Source organism: Gymnoscopelus microlampas (genome assembly GCF_963454915.1).
Source record: "Gymnoscopelus microlampas genome assembly, chromosome: 21".
In the NCBI taxonomy this organism is placed as follows: domain Eukaryota; kingdom Metazoa; phylum Chordata; class Actinopteri; order Myctophiformes; family Myctophidae; genus Gymnoscopelus; species Gymnoscopelus microlampas.
The window spans coordinates 18530407-18550295 of NC_139958.1; the positions used below are offsets into that span (position 1 = coordinate 18530407).

A 19889-nucleotide genomic window follows, 5' to 3' on the forward strand; every position below is an offset into this window, starting at 1 on the left:
GTGATTACCGCCTTGCTTCTTGTTATTTTTGCTATGCAGCGTGGGTTATTTCCAACCCCACCGCCTGTACAGTGATATTGTACACAATCTCATCACCAAGTTCCTCCAACAGCACCCAGGCACAGATTGCTAAAAAGGGTACATTACAGACACGTATATGCAGTCAGTATGTAGGTGTGTTCCAGGAAATGGGTTTCGACGCTATTGTTTTTCTGTTGCAAGTATGTGCATGCATAAGCATGTTTCCGCATTCATAAAAGCCCAATGAAATCCAACTGGGTGCTCAACATACCCAGGAACGCTTTCAGAGAGAAAGCGTTCCTTTTTTGTGCTTCCCTTGCAAAATGGAATCAGTGATTTAATTTGGGGTATTTGGGAATAATAGCTATATTAAGTCAGTGTGCTGTACAGTTATACCTGTTCATTACTACTTAAATGAGGTTGTAGATCAAACAAAATAATCTAGGCTTGGCAGTCCCGTTTCACGGCGCAGGAAGGCTGCTGGCTTGTGCCACGCTGACAACACTGAGGATAATCTACTCAGAACAGACGTAGAAATGCTCAAGCCATTTAAATGCTAAGTAAGGCACACCCAGAACTATATATAAAAAAAGCTGTCACATTTTAAGAGCTGAGGAAGGCTATATGGTGCAATGTGTTATTTCTCTGACAGAGCTTTTGGCTTGAACACACACCCTCACGGACCAGAAGAGATGGAAAGGGAATGACTAGCTACATTAGCTGCACTTTTACTATACAGTTCATTCTGCAAGATGTGCCCTCATGTGAACTGAGGCAACACTTCAAGTCTTAAAACCTTGTGCCCCTTTGATAACAAGGGATACGGAGGGCAGGCTGCACAGGTTTGCAATGAGGAGAAACAGGCAGATTTACATTTTTAGAGGTCTGTGGTGTTTTATCCTGGCTGCAACAGTAACCTCTGATGGTAATTTAATGCCCCCATTGAAGTAATGCACTTTATTGCACCAGTGGATTAAGTAATGATTATTTTGTGAATTTGCGGCCACACAATGGTCAATTAATCTTTAATGAAACTGTAGCTTATGAGGCGGAGTGTGACATCACAATGAGTAGGCGACTGCTTGCCAAGGCAGTTACAAGCCTCGGTTGCGGCCTCCACTCCCCATCTATCACACTGTAAAAATAGAACGCTCTCAGGAAAAGAAACGAAGCGAAACGACAAAGTCACAGATGCGGGGCCACCATTTTTAGCATTCATGGAAGTGTGTGAGGGCCTATATGCAATGGACGTGAAGGAAATATCTCAGCCTCTGATGTATGCAATCAGATTAACTGCCATTTTGAGGTGCTATTTATTTAGAGCAAGCCAGGCAGATGGGTTGCAGGGAATTATGTGCACTGGCAGAGCATGAAGTTGGAGGTTATCAAATGGCTGCGTAGGAACTGCAATATTCACCTTCCATTTCATCAGCGGCTCTTTAGGGATACTCAGTTTACTGTAACTCCCAAGTGTGCGGGGTTGCTGCTCCAACGTCGAATGTTTCTCTACTGGAAAAATATCTCTGTTTCACAGCCATATGGCCCAATCATTCTCAATTTTACCAAATTGAAACGCTCCAAGCCAGAAACGGAATTTGTCAGTGCATTTTTAGCCCGAGGTCTCAAGCTCTCTCTCTCTCACGTATCTCAGTGCATTTTCAATGCACTAACAATTGTTGATAGTCTGGATGCAGTTTTTTACTTTGTCTTGTTACAGAGTGGAGTGGTGAGATACGAAATGTCAAATATTTGATTACGGCTTCAAATTGTCGCTCTCGGACAGAAACCTTGTATCTCCATATTTCATTTTTTCTTTGTCATATGACAATGTCACCCAAAAGCAGCAGATATAGCCGACCTACGAGCTCACAACACGTCGTTATGCAACACGTTGTGATCTTGTACATCTGCCTTTTTTATGTTAAAAAAATGTAAGCCCAAAATGGGTATATGCCAGGTTGAAAGTAGTTAAGTCTGTCTGTGGGTTTTATAAATATTTAATCAATGAAAATGTTTTAAGAAAAATAATGACATTGGTTCAATTGGAACACAGTTCCTTTCTGTCCATTTCCTGAATACTAACCGTTCTGGACATACAAGGTTTCCACCCCGACAGCGCTGAAATGTTTGAGTAAGGCTACACTGCAGGTAATTGGGGTGAATAGGAGACATGAAGGAACAGGGATAAAAACTGTGATTGAAGAAGGGAATGAGAGCAAAAAGGATGAGTGGCATGAATAGGGGACCACGAGGATGAGTGAGGGAATAGGAACAGGACTGAGGGTGATGAAGTGAGACAGAAGAAGAAGTGAGAGAAATAAATAGAGGAATGGAGAGAGGGAATCGGGGAGGCGTGCACACACACACACACACACACACACACACACACACACACACACACACACACACACACACACACACACACACACACACACACACACACACACACACACACACACACACACACACACACACACACACATAGAGAGCTAGAGACAGATAGAGGAGGAAGGGAGAGAATGAAATCGAGAGAGAGAGAGAGAGAGAGAGAGAGAGAGAGAGAGAGAGAGAGAGAGAGAGAGAGAGAGAGAGAGAGAGAGAGACTGATAGTGCTGAGCAGTGTGTCAGTCAGTGTATCCAATGGCTCCTCCTGCAGTCTCCTGGCACAAGCCCTGTAATATCAGAAAAGTGTGTGCGCGTGTGTATCTGTGTGTGTGTGTGTGTGTGGGAGGGGGGGGTCTGCTGAGAGAGGCGGGGGGACAGGGGGAGGTGCCGAGGCACTCGGTGTTATTGTGCACCGGGCCGCTGGCACCGGCACTGTCAGTGAGCGGCGTCGATCCGTGAACTCGCCATCTGGATTCTCCCACAAATCACATTAAAGTTTCAGGCCCAGGAATACATCAAGCTAAATGAATATTGGCTCCGGGGGCCGCAGACAGGCCTGATGGAGAAAAAGCCCTGCGCAACCTAACTCTTTTGTGGTCAGATATGAGCCATCCATCCCTTCTACTCCCTCCCTTGCCTCAGTCCCCTCTATCGCTGATGGGCATGTAGTTCTGAAGAGGGGGACAGGGGGAGAGAGAAGACTGATCTCTAGGAAGGTGGATACAAGGCAAGGTTACGCACTAAGCAGTAGAAAAGTCAGCATACCAACATAATTAAAGTGCAATGAAGCGGCGGAAAAGCACAGCGATACATTCTCTGCGCTGTAGTAACAACCCACACCGTGGCAACGCTGAGATTCAATACACTTATGGTCATCGTGTTATTTAGTGAGTGAGCTGTTGATCTTGCTGGCAGAACTAGATACCCAAGATGTTGGGTTATTCTCTTCATCTGGACGATGAACTGCGGTAATTTCTCCTTTGAGACTGGGTTTCATTTATCATAACCATGTCACAAAGAATTTCATGTTTCGTGTTTTTGAAACACCCAACCAGTTTTCAGTTCAGTATTTAATTTTTCCCAATTTTGGGCAAATTAAAATAAACTAAACCATACCCGTTGGTAATAAATAATAATAATAATAATAATAATACATAAATAATAATATAATAAAATGAATACAAATAGTAGATGCACAAGCTCACTACGCAATGCGTGTAGATTGATTTCCGCTATTTGCCATGTGACAAAGTATATATAGATTTTAAGTGGTATCAAGCAGTGGTTCTCAATCAATGTTTTATTTCTTTCCCCATTTGGTTCAGCACCCCTGATTTTACAGAGTTTCCCTGATTTCTGAATCCGATAGGCCTACCCCTTTTACCTGATGACAATGTTTTGCTTAGAAAACTGCCGGAGAAAACCATAGTTAGCCTATGATGCTATGAATGAATAATAACCCACCTTTTCAAGAATTTTACAACATTACAAAGAAATAGAGTAAAAGAGTTAGTGCCGCCTGAGCGAATACATGTATTCTAAGATCCAGTTTTGATGTAAATATGTTAAATTAATGTGCAAATAAATATAGCTTTCTTTTCAATTGCAGTTGTGCTAGTCAAGTTGATTTAATTTGGTTTAACACTTTACAGATCAGCAGATTCACACAAAGTGTGTGAATTGTTTGATCATTAAACGTAATGGGAAAACAAAATTCTTCCATATTCCACTTGCTTTCACATACCCCATGTAGTACCTCCACACACCCCTAGGGGTGCACTTATCACACCGTTGAGCATCACAGAAATACAACTGGATACTAAAACTGAGCCATATTCATTCTGCTAAATTTAAGGATTACTTCCTTCTTCATTTCAACATTATGGTGATAATTTTACTGAAATGGATGCCTATTTTCATATTTGAGTAGCATTACCGATGCATGTGAGGAACAAACCATTATATAATCATGTTTTTAAGAAAATCCTCCCCAGGATGCTGTTTCAGAGTAGAAGGCAAAATCTATTAAGTTATTTTCCAATCCAATAGCTTGTAGTGCCAGGGATTTTTTTTTTTTCTGGCCAGGACTGTGGAGAAAAGGGCTTTGCACTTAGCTGTCAGGGCTTCAATTCTATGAGATCCCGTGGGTGAGATATGGATGGACTAGAAATCTGAAAAGTATAAGTGTCATTTGTAAGTGCAATGGCTGAACTGCAATCTAGATTGCAACACGAGTGGGGCTTTTATTGTGTGATTAGTGATTGCCTAGTGATACAGAAGTAATTACTTATTAGCGACACAGATAGGCAGGTACACACACACACACACACACACACACACACACACACACACACACTTACAGATATCGATATGAAACATTGCATCGCCAAATTTCAACTTTTTAAGTTTTTTTTCACATCAGTAATGAAAAGTATTGACAAGAGCTACAGTGACCATACACTCGCACAAATACGTTTGTGCATATACTGTAAACATGCACTCACAAAAAAGACCACACACGTTGCCACAAGGGAACACATGACCGGTGTTAAATAAGCCAAGACACAGGGAGACAGCAGGCATCAATCACTGTTGCATTTTGTCACATTATGAGATGGTCCTCTGCAGAGAGACAGCTCAAAGTCAAGCCCAGACAAACTTTTAAGCACACACCCTTATAACACGCATCAGAGATCTGTCATAACAATCTAGGAAGGGGAATCAACCATACAACACCACTCTTCTCATCCCAGTAATTGTTTTTGTCCCATGGGTTATATGCGTGGGGAAAAACCATATTGTATATTCCCTTAACTGTTACCATGCATCACGCGATGCTGCTGTTGAATAATGTAGAAATATTTACAGCATCACTGAAGTTCCTTGCTTATTGTCTCCGCCAGGCCGTAAGGCATGGCGAGAGAGTATGTTTTACCCTCCGTCCGTGTGTCCGTCCGTCCGTGTGTCCGTCTGTGTGTCCGTGTGTTACCACCAAATCTCCGGCACCGTTGGCCCGGTCGCTGCGAAACTGTGCACACACACTCCCTGGATGCCAATTCAGAACCTCTGCCTCAAATTTTTCACATGGGCCTGTTATAGCGCCACCAGGAGGCCGATTTGTGCAAAACCCATTTTTTTCACATTATTCCTACAGTTTTTAACCAAACGTCATGCAAATCGGTACACAGTATCTCTATAGTCATGTGATCAACCCTGATCTGTCCGATTTCCCATATTCCATCCTTATTGGTTAAGGTTGCCATCCAAAGTTTGCAGGATTGGTCCGTTTTGAACAAACTGCCTCAAACCATGAACGCAGCGTGCGATTTCCGTGAAATTTCACACGCACATTCCCACTAGGCCGAGGAAGAAATGCCACCCTTTTCACATTGGCCTGTTATAGCGCCACCAGCAGGTCTAATTTAGCAAAACACATTTTTGGAACAAAATGCTTCAAATCATGAATGCAGCCACCAGGAGGCCACAATAACGTATCTGACCTGGCGGAGACCTGTGCTCCGAGGAGCACTTTTTCTAGTTGTGAACATAAAATGCTCAAGTGCTGTCTTATTTAAAATAAACAAATACTGTGTCTGATTTGGTTGATAGTCAAGTACATAATTAAGATGAAACCTCCTTTAAACCTGTATTATACTTAAGCTATTTGATAGCCTAAGTATTAAAAAAAAATCACAGTTTGAGCTTGTAGATGGGCTAGAACAAATTGTGAAAAATATTTGCCTATAGTGACTTGCCCAATATGATGCCAGGGTGTTAATGTGGTAAAAGTGAATCTTAATCGATTTTCAATCTTCATCACAATGTTCTGATGTAGAACTCCTCACAACAGAACAATGGGATTTAGGTTGGGATTTAGGTTGCCTTTAAGGATTCAAAACCTTAAGAATACATTGTCATCTAGCACTTGTCAAGGTACTGAAACCTCAGATTTCTATGTGTTCCAGGTCTTCAGGTCATCTTCCCAGAATATCTGCAGGAGAAGTTTGTCCAGTCAGCTCTGAGCTATATCATGTGTAATGGCGAGGGTGAGTACGTGTGCCGCAACAGCCAGTGCATCTGTCAGTGCGCCGAGGAGTACCCACAATGCAACTGTCCCATCACTGACATCCAGATCATGGAGAACACCCTGCTAGGGATGGCTGAGTCCTGGGCCACCTCTTACAAGGACTTTGAGAACTCTGGTGAGCAAGACATTTTTATAGCAATATTTTGCTGGAAATATCTGTCAACGCATAACTGTACTGTATAGTAGTTGATATTTTCATTAGATAGACGTCTTGTCTGTCTAAAATTTGCTGCAGCAAAATAAATCTAAGACCCATATGTGGCCTACTTTCTACATCGTTTCCATAAACCAATACAGCTTCAGTTTAGACCCAGACAATAGTCAGTCAATATATACCAAAGGTTTTCTAGCCTAATAACATTATTAGTCACTTCTTATTATCATATCATGAATAGAACCCTTGACCAGGCAACTAACACATTCATTCTCAAATTGTACAATGGGTACCTGTGCTGAGTGTAACCAATCATATACAGTACATTAACAGTGTACTAAGGCTGAATAATATAACATTATCATTAAATAGATGCAATATAGATTAATATCAGACCGTGCTCGCCCTGTAAACTTGCAAACTCGCTACTATTTTATACACTTTATGTTTCCTCTTCTTTTTTTATCCTCGTTTTCCCTATTTAACTTTTAGCTTTTAGCTGAATATAGAAAGCCACTTTTAGCTGTAAATGTGATATGACAAAGTTTGAGATTGAGATTGTCGCTGCACTTAAAACAAATAAGTGTGAACCTTTAGTCATATTGTATTGTACCGCTACTGAGATATTTGGCATAAATATCGAGGCAAATTTTGTCCATATCGTGCAGCCCTACAGTGTACCAAGCTTTAATTCACACCTTCAATTGTTTTTTTTATGTGTGTGGGGGGTGTCACCATTTAACAAGTCACCTCTGACAGAACACACTGCATAAAGCTTCGCATGTTAACTTCTCAGCAGCCAATCTGCAATAAAGTGGTCTATTGCATTATTCAAGGAGCCATTTGGACACCTTCTGTTTTAGAAGAGACAAAGCCAGAGCTATTAATCATAACAGTGACTTCTTAATCCATGTTTGGCAGAGAACACTGTATTAGAGGTGAAAATGTGTGCAATCACTACACTGACTGTGTGTGAACCTAAGCAATGGATAGAGCCAGTTTACATGTCTCTCATGAAAAATGTGTGTAGGTTATGTTTAATACTGTGCTTGTGTGAAATGTTTATAATATTTTCTCCTGAATGCCTAATCGTAAGACATGTAACGCTCACAAGTAACGCTTAATAAGTTGATGACCCACATATCTCCCAGACGAACCCCCCCCCCCACACACACACACACACGCACACACACACACATTCACAGAGAAAAGAGAGCTCCCACTGATTAAGTCAGAAAACAGAAGTAAAAAGGTAGAGATATTCCCTAAGGAAAGTGCCCGATATCCACCTGGCAAGGCACAATGCTTATATATTATTGATATGTTATAAAAGTGTGCAAATAAAACCCGGCAGAAACATATAAATATATTTATGTATCACAGAGGACAGGCAGGGTGAGGATGAGTCACTGAAGGTGACACACTGGAAAAATATCAATACTTAAACACCTAGAGAGGAGGACAACTGAATTGAAGGCATTGGGATAATACTTTGATATAATGCATTAGGTACTTAACACATTGTGTTTGCTTAATAATTATAATACTATTAGTTCAACAACAACAATAATAATAATAATGTCACAATAATAATAATGTCAACAGTCAGATAAAAAATATTAATTTAAGTTGTTTTCAGGCGTGATTTAAAAAAGGGTGGCTTGTGTTAGCTTACGCTCCTCAGGGGGGTTACCCCAAGGGTTTTGTCATTAGGGGCACTAATAGCAAAGAATCAATCACCTGCAGTAGCGTTTGGAAAGGTTAGAGCGGTCTAGCCCAAGGATCAGCTCATTAACAGTTACCAGGTCTTAGCTGAAACCAGAATATGCACTACCATGAATGTATAAATGAGAAATCAGTATTACTTATTATTTGCTAAGTCAACAGCTCAACAGTAGCTCTTAGTAATAATAATGATAATCCTAATATAAATGTGCGAAATCTCTGTCCATGTGTCCATCTGTGTGTCTGTCTGTAGTTCATGTATATGAATAACTGTACGACAGAGAGTGGGAGTGCCATGCCCGACAGCCATAACCATATAAGGAGTTCGCAATGCAGCTACGCCCAAATATGGAGTGTGTTGTCTAACCTCAATGTGTCGTCATGGCATCAGCCGCAAACAAATGAGTCAGCTCCATACATGGGCACAAAAGGGGGCATATGGGCATATACTGATGACATCAGGGATCTCCATATATGGGCATAAAAGGGACATGGACAGACAGATACAGAGATCCAGTTGTCCAGGGCCATAGATCCGACCGCTATACCCATATATGGTCATGTACATGTATGGGACCGATCGATTTCAAACTCGGCGCACGCAGCGGCAAGGACTCGAGGGAGTGCGGTGCCCGCCGTCGAGTAGTTTGGATCTCCATATATGGGCATACGTAAAAGGGACAAGGACTGACAGATACAGACATCTTCATATATGGGCATTAAAAGGACACAGGTAGACCGACAGAAACAGATGTCTCCATATATGGGCACAAAAGGGACACAGACAGATGGGTACAATGGGTACTCTGACAAAGCCCCCAAAACTATGACTCAGACATTAAGTGTGAGGGCCGCATAGCGCATAACGAGATTGAAGCAACACCCAAGTTTTATGTTTCTATGTGTGGTGTGTATTCAGTTTCACAATCACAATCTCGATTTAGCTCATTTGCTCAAGTTGGCAGGTTGATTCTTATTATCTCAGTCAGACCCCTTGTATTTCTAAGGAAAAGATGACACAAAGTTAATTTTGAGAGTGAATTGCCCCACAATATGAATACATTTTTAATTGTTAGATTTTGTTGGTAATTGTTAAATAAAACACTTGAGGTCGTGGTTATTGGCACGGCTGTGCAGGGCGACGGTTATTGGCACAGCTGTGCCAATAACCACGATGTAGCACTCCCTCTCGTGTCTTGTTTCTTAATTAACATACTCTAAGATAGTTATTTTTGGCACTGCGTCTCAATTTGTCATTTTGTCTCAATTTATCAGCTGAAAATGTCTCAATTTCCACAAAGGCACGAGTTCACAGCCATTGATGACGTGTTAAATGGACCGCTGTTTGAGTCAGGCATGAGAGAGCTGGGCTCTGGCAGGGTCAGGGGCAGGTCTATAGGAAGGACAGACATTGATGTTGATGGGAATTGGATTGGAGGGAACAGAGTTCTTCAGTGTGTGTAGGAGGGAGATACTCAGTCGAAGATGGCCAGTTTGTAGCGCCTTTTAGTGTATCCGTTTCATATGCTGATGGTCTCCGCTTTCTACTGAAGCTCTCTGGGTTGCAGAAAGATTGAAAGCTTGTTAGAGGCAGACTATGATTGGCTGCAGAGAGCATTAAAGAGCTCACCTTGGGAGAGGATGGGATTGAACCCTCTGCTGTGTCCTGCTTTTCAACATCACAGGCGACAGTCTTCTCAGTAATACTGACTGAAATTATGCTTATAGGATTTCACCACAAAATGTTTTATCAACAGTGCTAAATAAATATAGGCTTATTCTACAGAGTTTAATTATTTTATTCCTAGGAATGTAAATGCATCAAAAGCAGTGTTCTCTATCGCATACAATAGTACGTTTAAATTGTTGAGAAAAAGAAAACCTCTACAGATTCAGCAATATAAAATTATTTTTTACATATCATCAAAGTCTATTTATTTAGATGGTTGAGCTTGAAATGCTAGGATGCTTATAACTAATCATCCACATGAACAAAGCAATGAGGCAATTGTTATTGAAATAAGGATAATTAGAAGAAATTGCAATTATGTGACCAATTGAATTGGTTGGCTAATTTGTTTACTTAAACTTTTCAATTTGATTCATAATAGAAAGGGAAAATAAATAAATATAACCCATTATTGCCAGTGAAACATTTTAAACTAGAAAAAGTGCTCCTCGGAGCACAGGTCTCCGCCAGGTCAGGTACGTTATTGTGGCCTCCTGGTGGCGCTATAATCGGCCATTATGAAAAGGGTGCCATTTATTCTTAGGTCGTTCACGGCAATCGGACACTACATTCATGATTTGAGGCATTTTTTTCCAAAAATGTGTTTTGCTAAATTAGACCTGCTGGTGGCGCTATAACAGGCCAATGTGAAAAAGGGTGGCATTTCATCCTTGGCCTAGTGGGAATGTGTTTGTGAAATTTCACGTAAATCGCAAGCTGCGTTCATGATTTGAGGCATTTTGTTTAAGACGGACCAATCCTGCAAATTTTGGAAGCCAACCTTAGCCAATGAGGATGGAATATGTGAAATCGGACAGATCTGTGTTGATCACATGACTATAGAGATACTGTGTACCGATTTGCATGACGTTTGGATAAAATCTGTAGGAGTAATATAAAAAAATGGGTTTGCACAAATCGGACTCCAGGTGGCGCTATAAAAGGCCCATGTGAAAAATTTGAGGCAGAAGTTCTGAATTGGCATCCAGGAAGTGTGTATGCACAGTTTCGCAGCGACCGGGCCAACGGTGCCGGAGATAAGCTGCTAACACACGGACAGGACACACAGTCACACACACGGACACACGGCGGACGGACGGACGGAGGGTAAAACACGCCATCATGCCTTTCAGCCTGGCGGAGACAACAATTACCTAAAGATTTGAGACTGTCTGAAGAAAGCTTTGAGTGCTTCTGCTTCTGACCTTCTCATGGTTATTTTTCACTAACAATGTATGCTAATATAGAGAATATAGGTCAACCATTGTTTATAATTATTTACTTAGCTTGTTTGTCTTTAAAATGATTTGAAATTCTTAAAACAAAAGTAGATTGTATACAGTACAAAATGAAGATTGAGTTTTCAATTGGGTGTTTTTTCTATCAAAACTGTAAAAAAAACAACAAAAAAAAACGTATTACTGATTACTCAGGCGAACATACTGAAATGGGAAAAGCTACATCTTCACAACATGAAACTAATATTCCATCCAATTTCTCCCTTCTCTCTCACTCAAAACCTCCCACACGCTTGAACCCTGCAAACCAATCCACACATGTACCCCTCATTCATCTTCTCTTTCCCTGTCCACATGCATTCTTTACTTCTTACTTTGCCCCCAGTGTTGATTTTGACAGAATACAATTCCATTTAGTTTAGTCATACTTTAGTCGACTAAATAACATAAGATTATAGTCGACTAAATCTACAGTTGATTTAGTCGACCAAAATGTATTTCGGCGGGCCTTGCATATTTTACACTTGGTTGCATGCTGAAAATAGCCAACATGTCGCGCTGCGACACTTTGTGAGCTTGTAGATCTGCTATTTTCAGAGCGCAACGCCCGAGCGCAACCAAACATAAATTGACTTGTCTTTTAGTTCTACTGGATCTTTTCTCCACTCTTCCCTCACTAACATTTTAGTGTAGTTTTTATTTGTTGACGAAATTGTCTTAGTTTTAGTCATCGTAGGCTTAGTTTGTATTTCGTTTCTATTTTGTTTTCGTCAGTGAAAAATGGAAGTCGACGAACATTTTTCGTCATGGTTTTAGTCAACGAAATGAACACTGTTCACACGACTCACTGCGTCCTCTCTCCCCTGTCATCCAGATGAGTTCAAGTCCTTCCTGAAGAGGCTGCCCTCCACTCACTTCCTGCCGGTGAGCAGCGTGCATCTCCTGTGGGGCAGCGACTGGGACCTGCAGGCACGCTACAGGCTCCTCCAGAGCTCCCTGGAGACACAGCGGCTCAAGATCCAGCGCACTGCCCGCAAGCTCTTTGGCCTCAGCATCCGCTGTCACCACAATCCCAACCACCAGATGCCTAGGGAGAGGTGGGTAGAAATATGCCATCGACGGTCACATTTCCACCGGCGCCATGCGGATCGGATGTGACTTTATTGAGCAACGTAAACAAAAGGGTTGTTGATTTTTTGGTCGCGATATTTTGGCGTTGAAGTTTTTTGGTACATTATTAGCGCGTCTAGTTAGTTAACCCATTAAGACCTGAAGCCGATTCTATGTCTCCTAAATCCCAACAGTTTTCTGAAAACAATTATGTTTCTATATCAGTGGTGCTCAGACTTTTTCATGTCAAGGACCCCCAAAATGATATGTATCTGAGCGCGGCCCCCCATCTCAAAATATCTTGTTTCAGGGACCCCCAGAAGCAAAGAATAGAGTTAAAAATGTTCGCTTTAAACAATATATATTCAAAGATTTGCACACATTTTCAAGATTTTTCAGAAATAGCAGATCTACAAGCTCATAGCGTGGCACTCGGTGCCGCGCTATGAGCTTGTATACTGTATCTGCTATTTTTAAATAGCCAAAGGGTAAAATAATGCTTTTTAGCTCAAATCAAAAAGTGACACAGATGTGTTCCAGGTCTAGTTAGTTAAGCATGGATAGAAAAGCACTGATACTGCAGATGATTTAATCCTAGAAAGAGATGCTGCAGAAGTTTTATTGTCAGTGCTGCCTCTCGAAGCATGCACTGGAACAATGTTATCCATTATATATTTCAAACTTCGACTCTGTTGTTTCCGTCCATCAAGTCTATTTAGTGCTGAGGCTCGCACACATGCCCAAAAGTATCCCAGCTCTCTCTCTCTCTTGCTTTTCACAATGCAGTCTGAAGAAAAATAATTTAACGGCGGGAGTTTTCTGGCTAGGTCATTGCACACATCTGTCACAACTTACAGCAGTTGCAGTCTGAGTGCTCGGCTACAGATGTGCAGTGGTGCCAACACCGCCTGAAATACTTGGGAATTTTCACATCCATTCTAAGAAAATTGTGAAAACACCTCTCTGAAATAGTATGCTAAGTAGCCTACTGCTAAATAGAATACCCCCCCTTCCACACCACACCCCAAATTATTCAAACTGTGTCAGGGATGTCAACATACAAATGGAAACAGAAAAAGAATCTGTAAAATATTCATTTAAGTGGTCTGAAAATGAGCCGCTGTCAACTGTCACTAAGGTAAAAAGAAAAAAAGAGCACACCCACACTCGTATGCGAGTTGGCAAAGGTTTGTTCTGAAGCGTTATCAAAGAGCTGCAGTGTGCACTCTGTGCTCGCTGGAGCGTGCATCAAGAGCCCCTGACAGCACAGTGGAGAAAGGCAGGGTGTTTGTTTGCTTGTGTGTGTGTGACTGTGCTTTGCATCAGTTGGAGGGAGTCATTGCCATCACTATTAAAGCAAGCTGTGTGTGTTTGCATGTGTGTGTGTGTGTGTGTGTGTGTGTGTGTGTGTGTGTGTGTGTGTGCGTGCGTGCGTGCGTGCGTGCGTGCGTGCGTGCGTGCGTGCGTGCGTGCGTGCGTGCGTGCGTGCGTGCGTGCGTGCGTGCGTGCGTGCGAGAAGGCATGAGAACAAGATGAATCACCTTAACCCTGGTGTCCCTATGTTGGGCATGTCATAATAGGCAGACATGTTAAAAAACATTCATTTGAAAATAGCAGATCTACAAGCTCACAGCATTTGTGGAAATGTTGGGGTTAATCTCCTTCTCCCGTCACCTCCCACAACGAGTGACAAATCACAGTTAAATTACACCATATTTCTTAGCATTTTACTTCTCATAATTGTTCATGCTAAATAACCACAACTTCACCAACTTCGCAATTAATAATTGCTGATGAGGCTGACAACGAGGCCAACAAAACAGGTGCTATTTAAGGTATTTATAGACCATTGGATCATTTGTCAAATTGTCAAGGTGGCAGCAGCGGAACAAAGCTGTACATGTGGACTTTATTGTCAGAAATTTGCATGATTCCTAAATGCACTCCTCAGACTCACTCCTTAGAGGAAATTCAGACCACTGTGATTTCCCCCTGCAACGATAAATACTTAATAGATAATCCGTCATTTACAACGTCATAAAAGCTCACAACGTGTCGCCTTGTGAGCTTGTAGATCAGCTATTTTCGGCACGCGACGCGGCTTTAAGAAGGAGCATAATTCGGACTTAAATTGGGCTTAAAACAGGCTTAGAACGTAGGCTTTAGACATTGTCATCCAACACTGCTCAACAGTCAATATGTATTACAAATGGTAGGGCTTATAACACATTGACTACTGTAATGTGTGTGTGTGTGTGTGTGTGTGTGTGTGTGTGTGTGTGTGTGTGTGTGTGTGTGTGTGTGTGTGTGTGTGTGTGTGTGTGTGTGTGTGTGTGTGTGTGTGTGTGCGCATGGTTGTGTGCGTGCGTACGTATGTGTGGAAAGGCAGGCAGACAGACAAGCACGCACACGCATGCGTGCGTGATTTGACATAAAAATGCAATTACATAGCTTACAGAATGCACAGGAACGTGTACCGTATTCATAGATGAGGCCAAAGAACTAAATTTTGTTGAAATGAAGCCCATAACCAAATTGACAAGCATAAAAAAAGAGTGCTTTTCCTGGAACCCATTCCAATATACAGTAATGCAATATAACACCAGTCTAATAGCTTATTGGCCTTGCCAGTCAGTAGGGCCATTGGCTTTTTGACGGCCTTGGTCCTCAAACACAACTAATGTGCAGTACACACACAAAATACCCATACATTAAAGTGGTGGTGTACACATACAAGCACACGCACATGAATGTACTGTACTGTACACTGTAGGCATGAAACGTGTACAGTACCAATTATGTGCTGTATAATGAAAGCCTGGTCACACATGCGTACCTAGAAAAGTTGCATATACAGGGAGTATTGAAAGGGTATAGATATACAGTATTAGCATTTTACTGTTCATTGAACGGGTTTCCTTCGGTTGGCTCCTGGCAACATGGTTTTCAGTAGGCTACATAATATGGAAGCAGTACAGTTGTGTCCCCTTGGAGCTACAAGGAGTTACATTGGTCCTTAGCAGGTGAGGTAAGCTTACTGAGGCCTAGACTTGAACGAATAATACTATTTGAAATGATTTAGAATACCTATGCATCTCTAATCATACAGATGCATGGACTATTATTAGATAGATAGATAAGTTTTTGTTTCTATATCCAGTTCCGATTTCAACAACATGAGTGCTTCATCAATTATCTAAATGTAACATTCAATCAAACTAGTCAAAAATGATTACATTAGCTCAATAAAGTTAGAAAGGCACCTAATAACCCTCTCCATTCCTAAATGACCCTAATTAGACTCGTTTGTCATCACCGCCCCATGTCTGATAAACCCAGCCATGGAACCAGCCAATCTGGCACCAGAAAAACATGAAATCCAAGGTAAATTATTGGCTTTCGCCTGCTGGTGGCTCACAATGTTTCACTCACACATCCATGTGAGCAGTGAATGCAGAAACTGTATGGGTAGTGCTTTGCTGAACTAGCATGAATATGCTGTGAGTATACTGTAATAATGTAATAGGTTACCTCATATATAGTGAACACAGCAGCTCACCTCATGTAAAAATGATTAATAGTGACAGATATGAAGTAGCATCACTCCCAGCCAGACCATTTGCATCTAGGCTATGCATCAGCCTTAATTATTCATGCTTCGAATTGAGCATGTTTACAGATTAATGTACCTTTCCGTATAATGTATTATTTAGCTGCATTTACAATCGATTTTGACAGGGTGGTGGGTTAAAGCACTCTCTTATATAAGCATATTAGAAAGTATCCTGACAGAGGTGTTTTTGTCATTTTCATGCATTATGGGGAACATTTTGAATTATAGGAATGTTCACAGACATTTACTCTCTCACACAATGGTATCCACTCTTATCCACTCACATTCCTTCTCTATTTTTTGTCTACCCCATCTCCCTCCCTCTTACTAAAATGGTAAATGTTGAATTTTTAAAGCACCTTTCCTCATAGTGCTTCACAATGTGCAGTACATTCACCCACTCACACACACACCAGAGGCAACTGTGCAAGGCACAGTGTCTTGCTCAAGGACACTTCGACAAGCAGCCAGGCTGAGCCGGGCATTGAACCGGGAACCTTCCGATTCCAAGATGGCCGCTCTGCCCTCCTGAGCCACAGCAACACATTTCGTTCTTCAACCATCTTGGTTGTTCTAGCTTTCTCTGTTTCTTGCCGTGCTCTATCACATACTGTAGAGGGGGCTATGATGTGTGTCACCAGTGTACCAGAACTGTCTGATGCCACATTACAAACCCAGAGATTGTGCTCTGATTCGTGAAAACAAACAGCATTCATTCCCCCTCATTTCCATTTTATTCCCTGTGGCAAAAAAACGAGCCATGCCACTTGCTTTGGAGGGAGACGAATAAGGCACAAAATAAAACTTGCAGCATGATGCTCTGTAATGGCTTATCGAGGGAGGCAGTTATAGGATATAAAATACCCCAGAATTTCACATAGCATAACCCACCGGTTATTGCGAATAAATTCAAGTGAGGAAATTGTTACGACTGTGTTAAACACGGTAATGAATAGACAATAAAAATGAATGGGAATAGTTTAATATTTGGCAAGTAAGATTTGCCATTGAACACTGTTAGTGTTGTGATCGGTAGAAAAAGAGGAATAGATGAGTTAATGTATCTATATTCGCAATAACAAATTGTATATATATTGTTTTGGAAACACTCCCTTTTTGTAAAATCCCCCTTCAGTACATTCAGCCACTAGATGTCACACTTACAACACATCTGTTGCATAAGGTTCGTTATTTCCCAGTTTCACATCTATAAGGCTGCAATCATGTCGTTTGCGACATTGTAACGTGATGGCTGCCTCCAAACATGTCTTTAGAGGAAACAAAAGTACCTTATCCAACAAAAACAGAAGCACAAATGGATAATGCCGGGAAAAGCAATGCTTTCATACCACAGCTTTTAAAATATTCTTTGGATGTATTATTATTATAATTATTATTGTATTTGTTTACATAAAAAGAGAGAGGAGGAGGAGAGAGAGAGAGAGAGAGAGAGAGAGAGAGAGAGAGAGAGAGAGAGAGAGAGAGAGAGAGAGAGAGGTTGCATATTTTCCCCAAAACATATTGGAAGTTAATCAAATTCAGAATCACAACTGACAAATTAAATTAGTAGTTATATTACTTTGATTTTGTAAAATGTCCCACATGTGAATTTAACATATGCCAGCACCATATACTGTAGTATGCATGCCTTTAACATTAAACAATTGCATTACACTTTGGAAGTTGCTATAGGGGCAAAAGGAGTGTTTCCTCTCTCCTCCATAAGCGATCTGTTCTATGATCATGTTGGGCATAGCTTGGGGGATATCTGGCCTGCCAGCAAGGTCATCCATCATAGTTATCACTCAGGTTCATTAGCATGTCAAGCTAACCTTGAGCTCATCCTTCCTCTCCAAGAAATCAGGATTCAGAATTCACCTCCTACATTCACAAAAGAAGTTCTAGGACTGTCAAGATGACAGGGAAAGATGCCTGAGGGGTAAAAAGGAGACAAGATTAGCATAGCAAGTAATGCTTCCCACTTGAGGGAAATAAAGGGACTCCATCCCCTTGAAAGGAATATATTATCCTCCTGTGCACCGACTAGGCTATAACAAACAGCACCAGGCTTTAGTGGTGACAGCAGAATTAAAAACGTACTTTAGTATGTTTTAACTATTAACGAATCATTACAAATTGTATCCCTTTATCCCATTTTCCCTCTTTTTGATTATCTCTTATCTTCTCTGTGTTCCTTTCTATCCCCATATCTTTCTTTCTCTGTCTATTCCACAGGTCTGTGATGCAGTGGCTTAACAGGGTTCAGTCCTTCCTCTACTGCAACGAGAATGGATTCTGGGGAACTTTCCTGGAGAGCCAGAGGACATGTGTGTGCCACACGGGCGTCACGCTGTGCCAACGCCCCATACCTTGCATCATTGGTGGCAACAACAGCTGTGCCATGTGCAGCCTGGCCAACATCTCACAATGTGGCTCCTGCAACAAGGGCTATAAGTTGTACCGTGGCCGCTGTGAGCCCCAGAATGTGGATTCGGAACGCAGTGAACAGTTCATCAGTTTTGAAACGGACCTAGATTTCCAAGACCTGGAGCTCAAGTACTTGCTGCAGAAGATGGATTCACGACTCTACATTCACACCACTTTCATCAGCAACGAGATACGCCTGGAGACATTTTTTGACCCACGGTGGCGTAAGCGCATGTCCCTGACCCTGAAGAGTAACAAGAACCGGATGGACTACCTCCATATGATAATTGGCCTGTCCATGAAGATCTGCCAGATGCGCAATAGCAGCATTGATCCCATGTTCTTTGTTTATGTTAACCCTTTCAGTGGTAGTCACTCGGAGGGCTGGAGCATGCCCTTTGGTGAGCACGGCTATCCACGCTGGGAAAAGGTGCGCCTGCAGAATTCTCAGTGCTTCAACTGGACTTTGCTTCTAGGCAACCGGTGGAAGACCTTCTTTGAAACGGTGCACATCTACCTGCGCAGCCGCGCTAAGATCCCAACCGGCCTGCGTAACGACACTGGTCAGGGTCCTGTGGACCTTGGGGACCCGAATAAACGGCAGATCTACATCAAGATCTCTGACATTCAAGTGTTTGGCTACAGCCTGCGCTTTAACGCTGACCTGCTGCGCAGCGCTGTGCAGCAGGTCAACCAGTCGTACACCCAAGGAACTCAGTTCTACTCGTCATCCTCTGTCATGCTTCTGCTGCTGGACATTAGGGATAGGATTAATCGCCTAGCACCTCCAGTCGCACCCGGAAAGCCCCAGCTGGACTTGTTTTCTTGTATGCTGAAGCACCGGCTCAAGCTCAACAACAGTGAGATGATTCGGGTGAACCATGCCTTGGACATGTACAACACAGAGATACTGAAACAGTCAGATCATCTGACTACCAAACTCTGCTGAAATAGAGTCACATTAACAAATTGAGTTTAAAGTGAACAGAGACACCCCACCAAGAGAACTGAGAGGGATATTAATCTTAGTTTTGTTTTCCCTTTTTTCATTTTTGGACCATTTTTTGTTCTGCTTTTTTGATGTAATATTAACAACTTTGTAAGTGTAATTGTTAAAGAGAAAAAGGAGAAAGGCGCAGATGAAACGCCTTTTAGGCAGATAAAGGAGATCCATGGTTTCCACTATGAAGACTGTACCATATTTGTCCCAGCATGTCTGTCATTCCCTAAAAGAATTTAATAGAGCGAGAGAAGAAGAAAAATAAGAAGAAAAAAAAAAGTTTAAATCCATCTTCTGAAAAAGAGGCCTTGATTTTACTCTGAGGGAACAAAGGTTATATCTGAAACTGCCATTCTTTACCGAGTAAAACATTTTTAAAGATAATATACGTGACATAAGG

General features: G+C 41.7%; 1 protein-coding gene across 1 annotated transcript in view; it reads left to right on the forward strand.

Moving 5' to 3' along the window:
• brinp1 (bone morphogenetic protein/retinoic acid inducible neural-specific 1) overlaps nucleotides 1-19442 on the forward strand; it is a 142741-nt gene extending 123299 nt beyond the window's left edge. The window contains exons 6-8 of the mRNA XM_084047805.1: nucleotides 6372-6608; nucleotides 12214-12436; nucleotides 18298-19442. Coding sequence (XP_083903931.1) covers nucleotides 6372-6608; nucleotides 12214-12436; nucleotides 18298-19438 — 1601 coding nt within the window. The 3' untranslated portion in view covers nucleotides 19439-19442. The remainder of the gene's footprint in view (nucleotides 1-6371; nucleotides 6609-12213; nucleotides 12437-18297) is intronic.
• The last annotated feature ends 447 nt before the right edge of the window (nucleotides 19443-19889 follow it).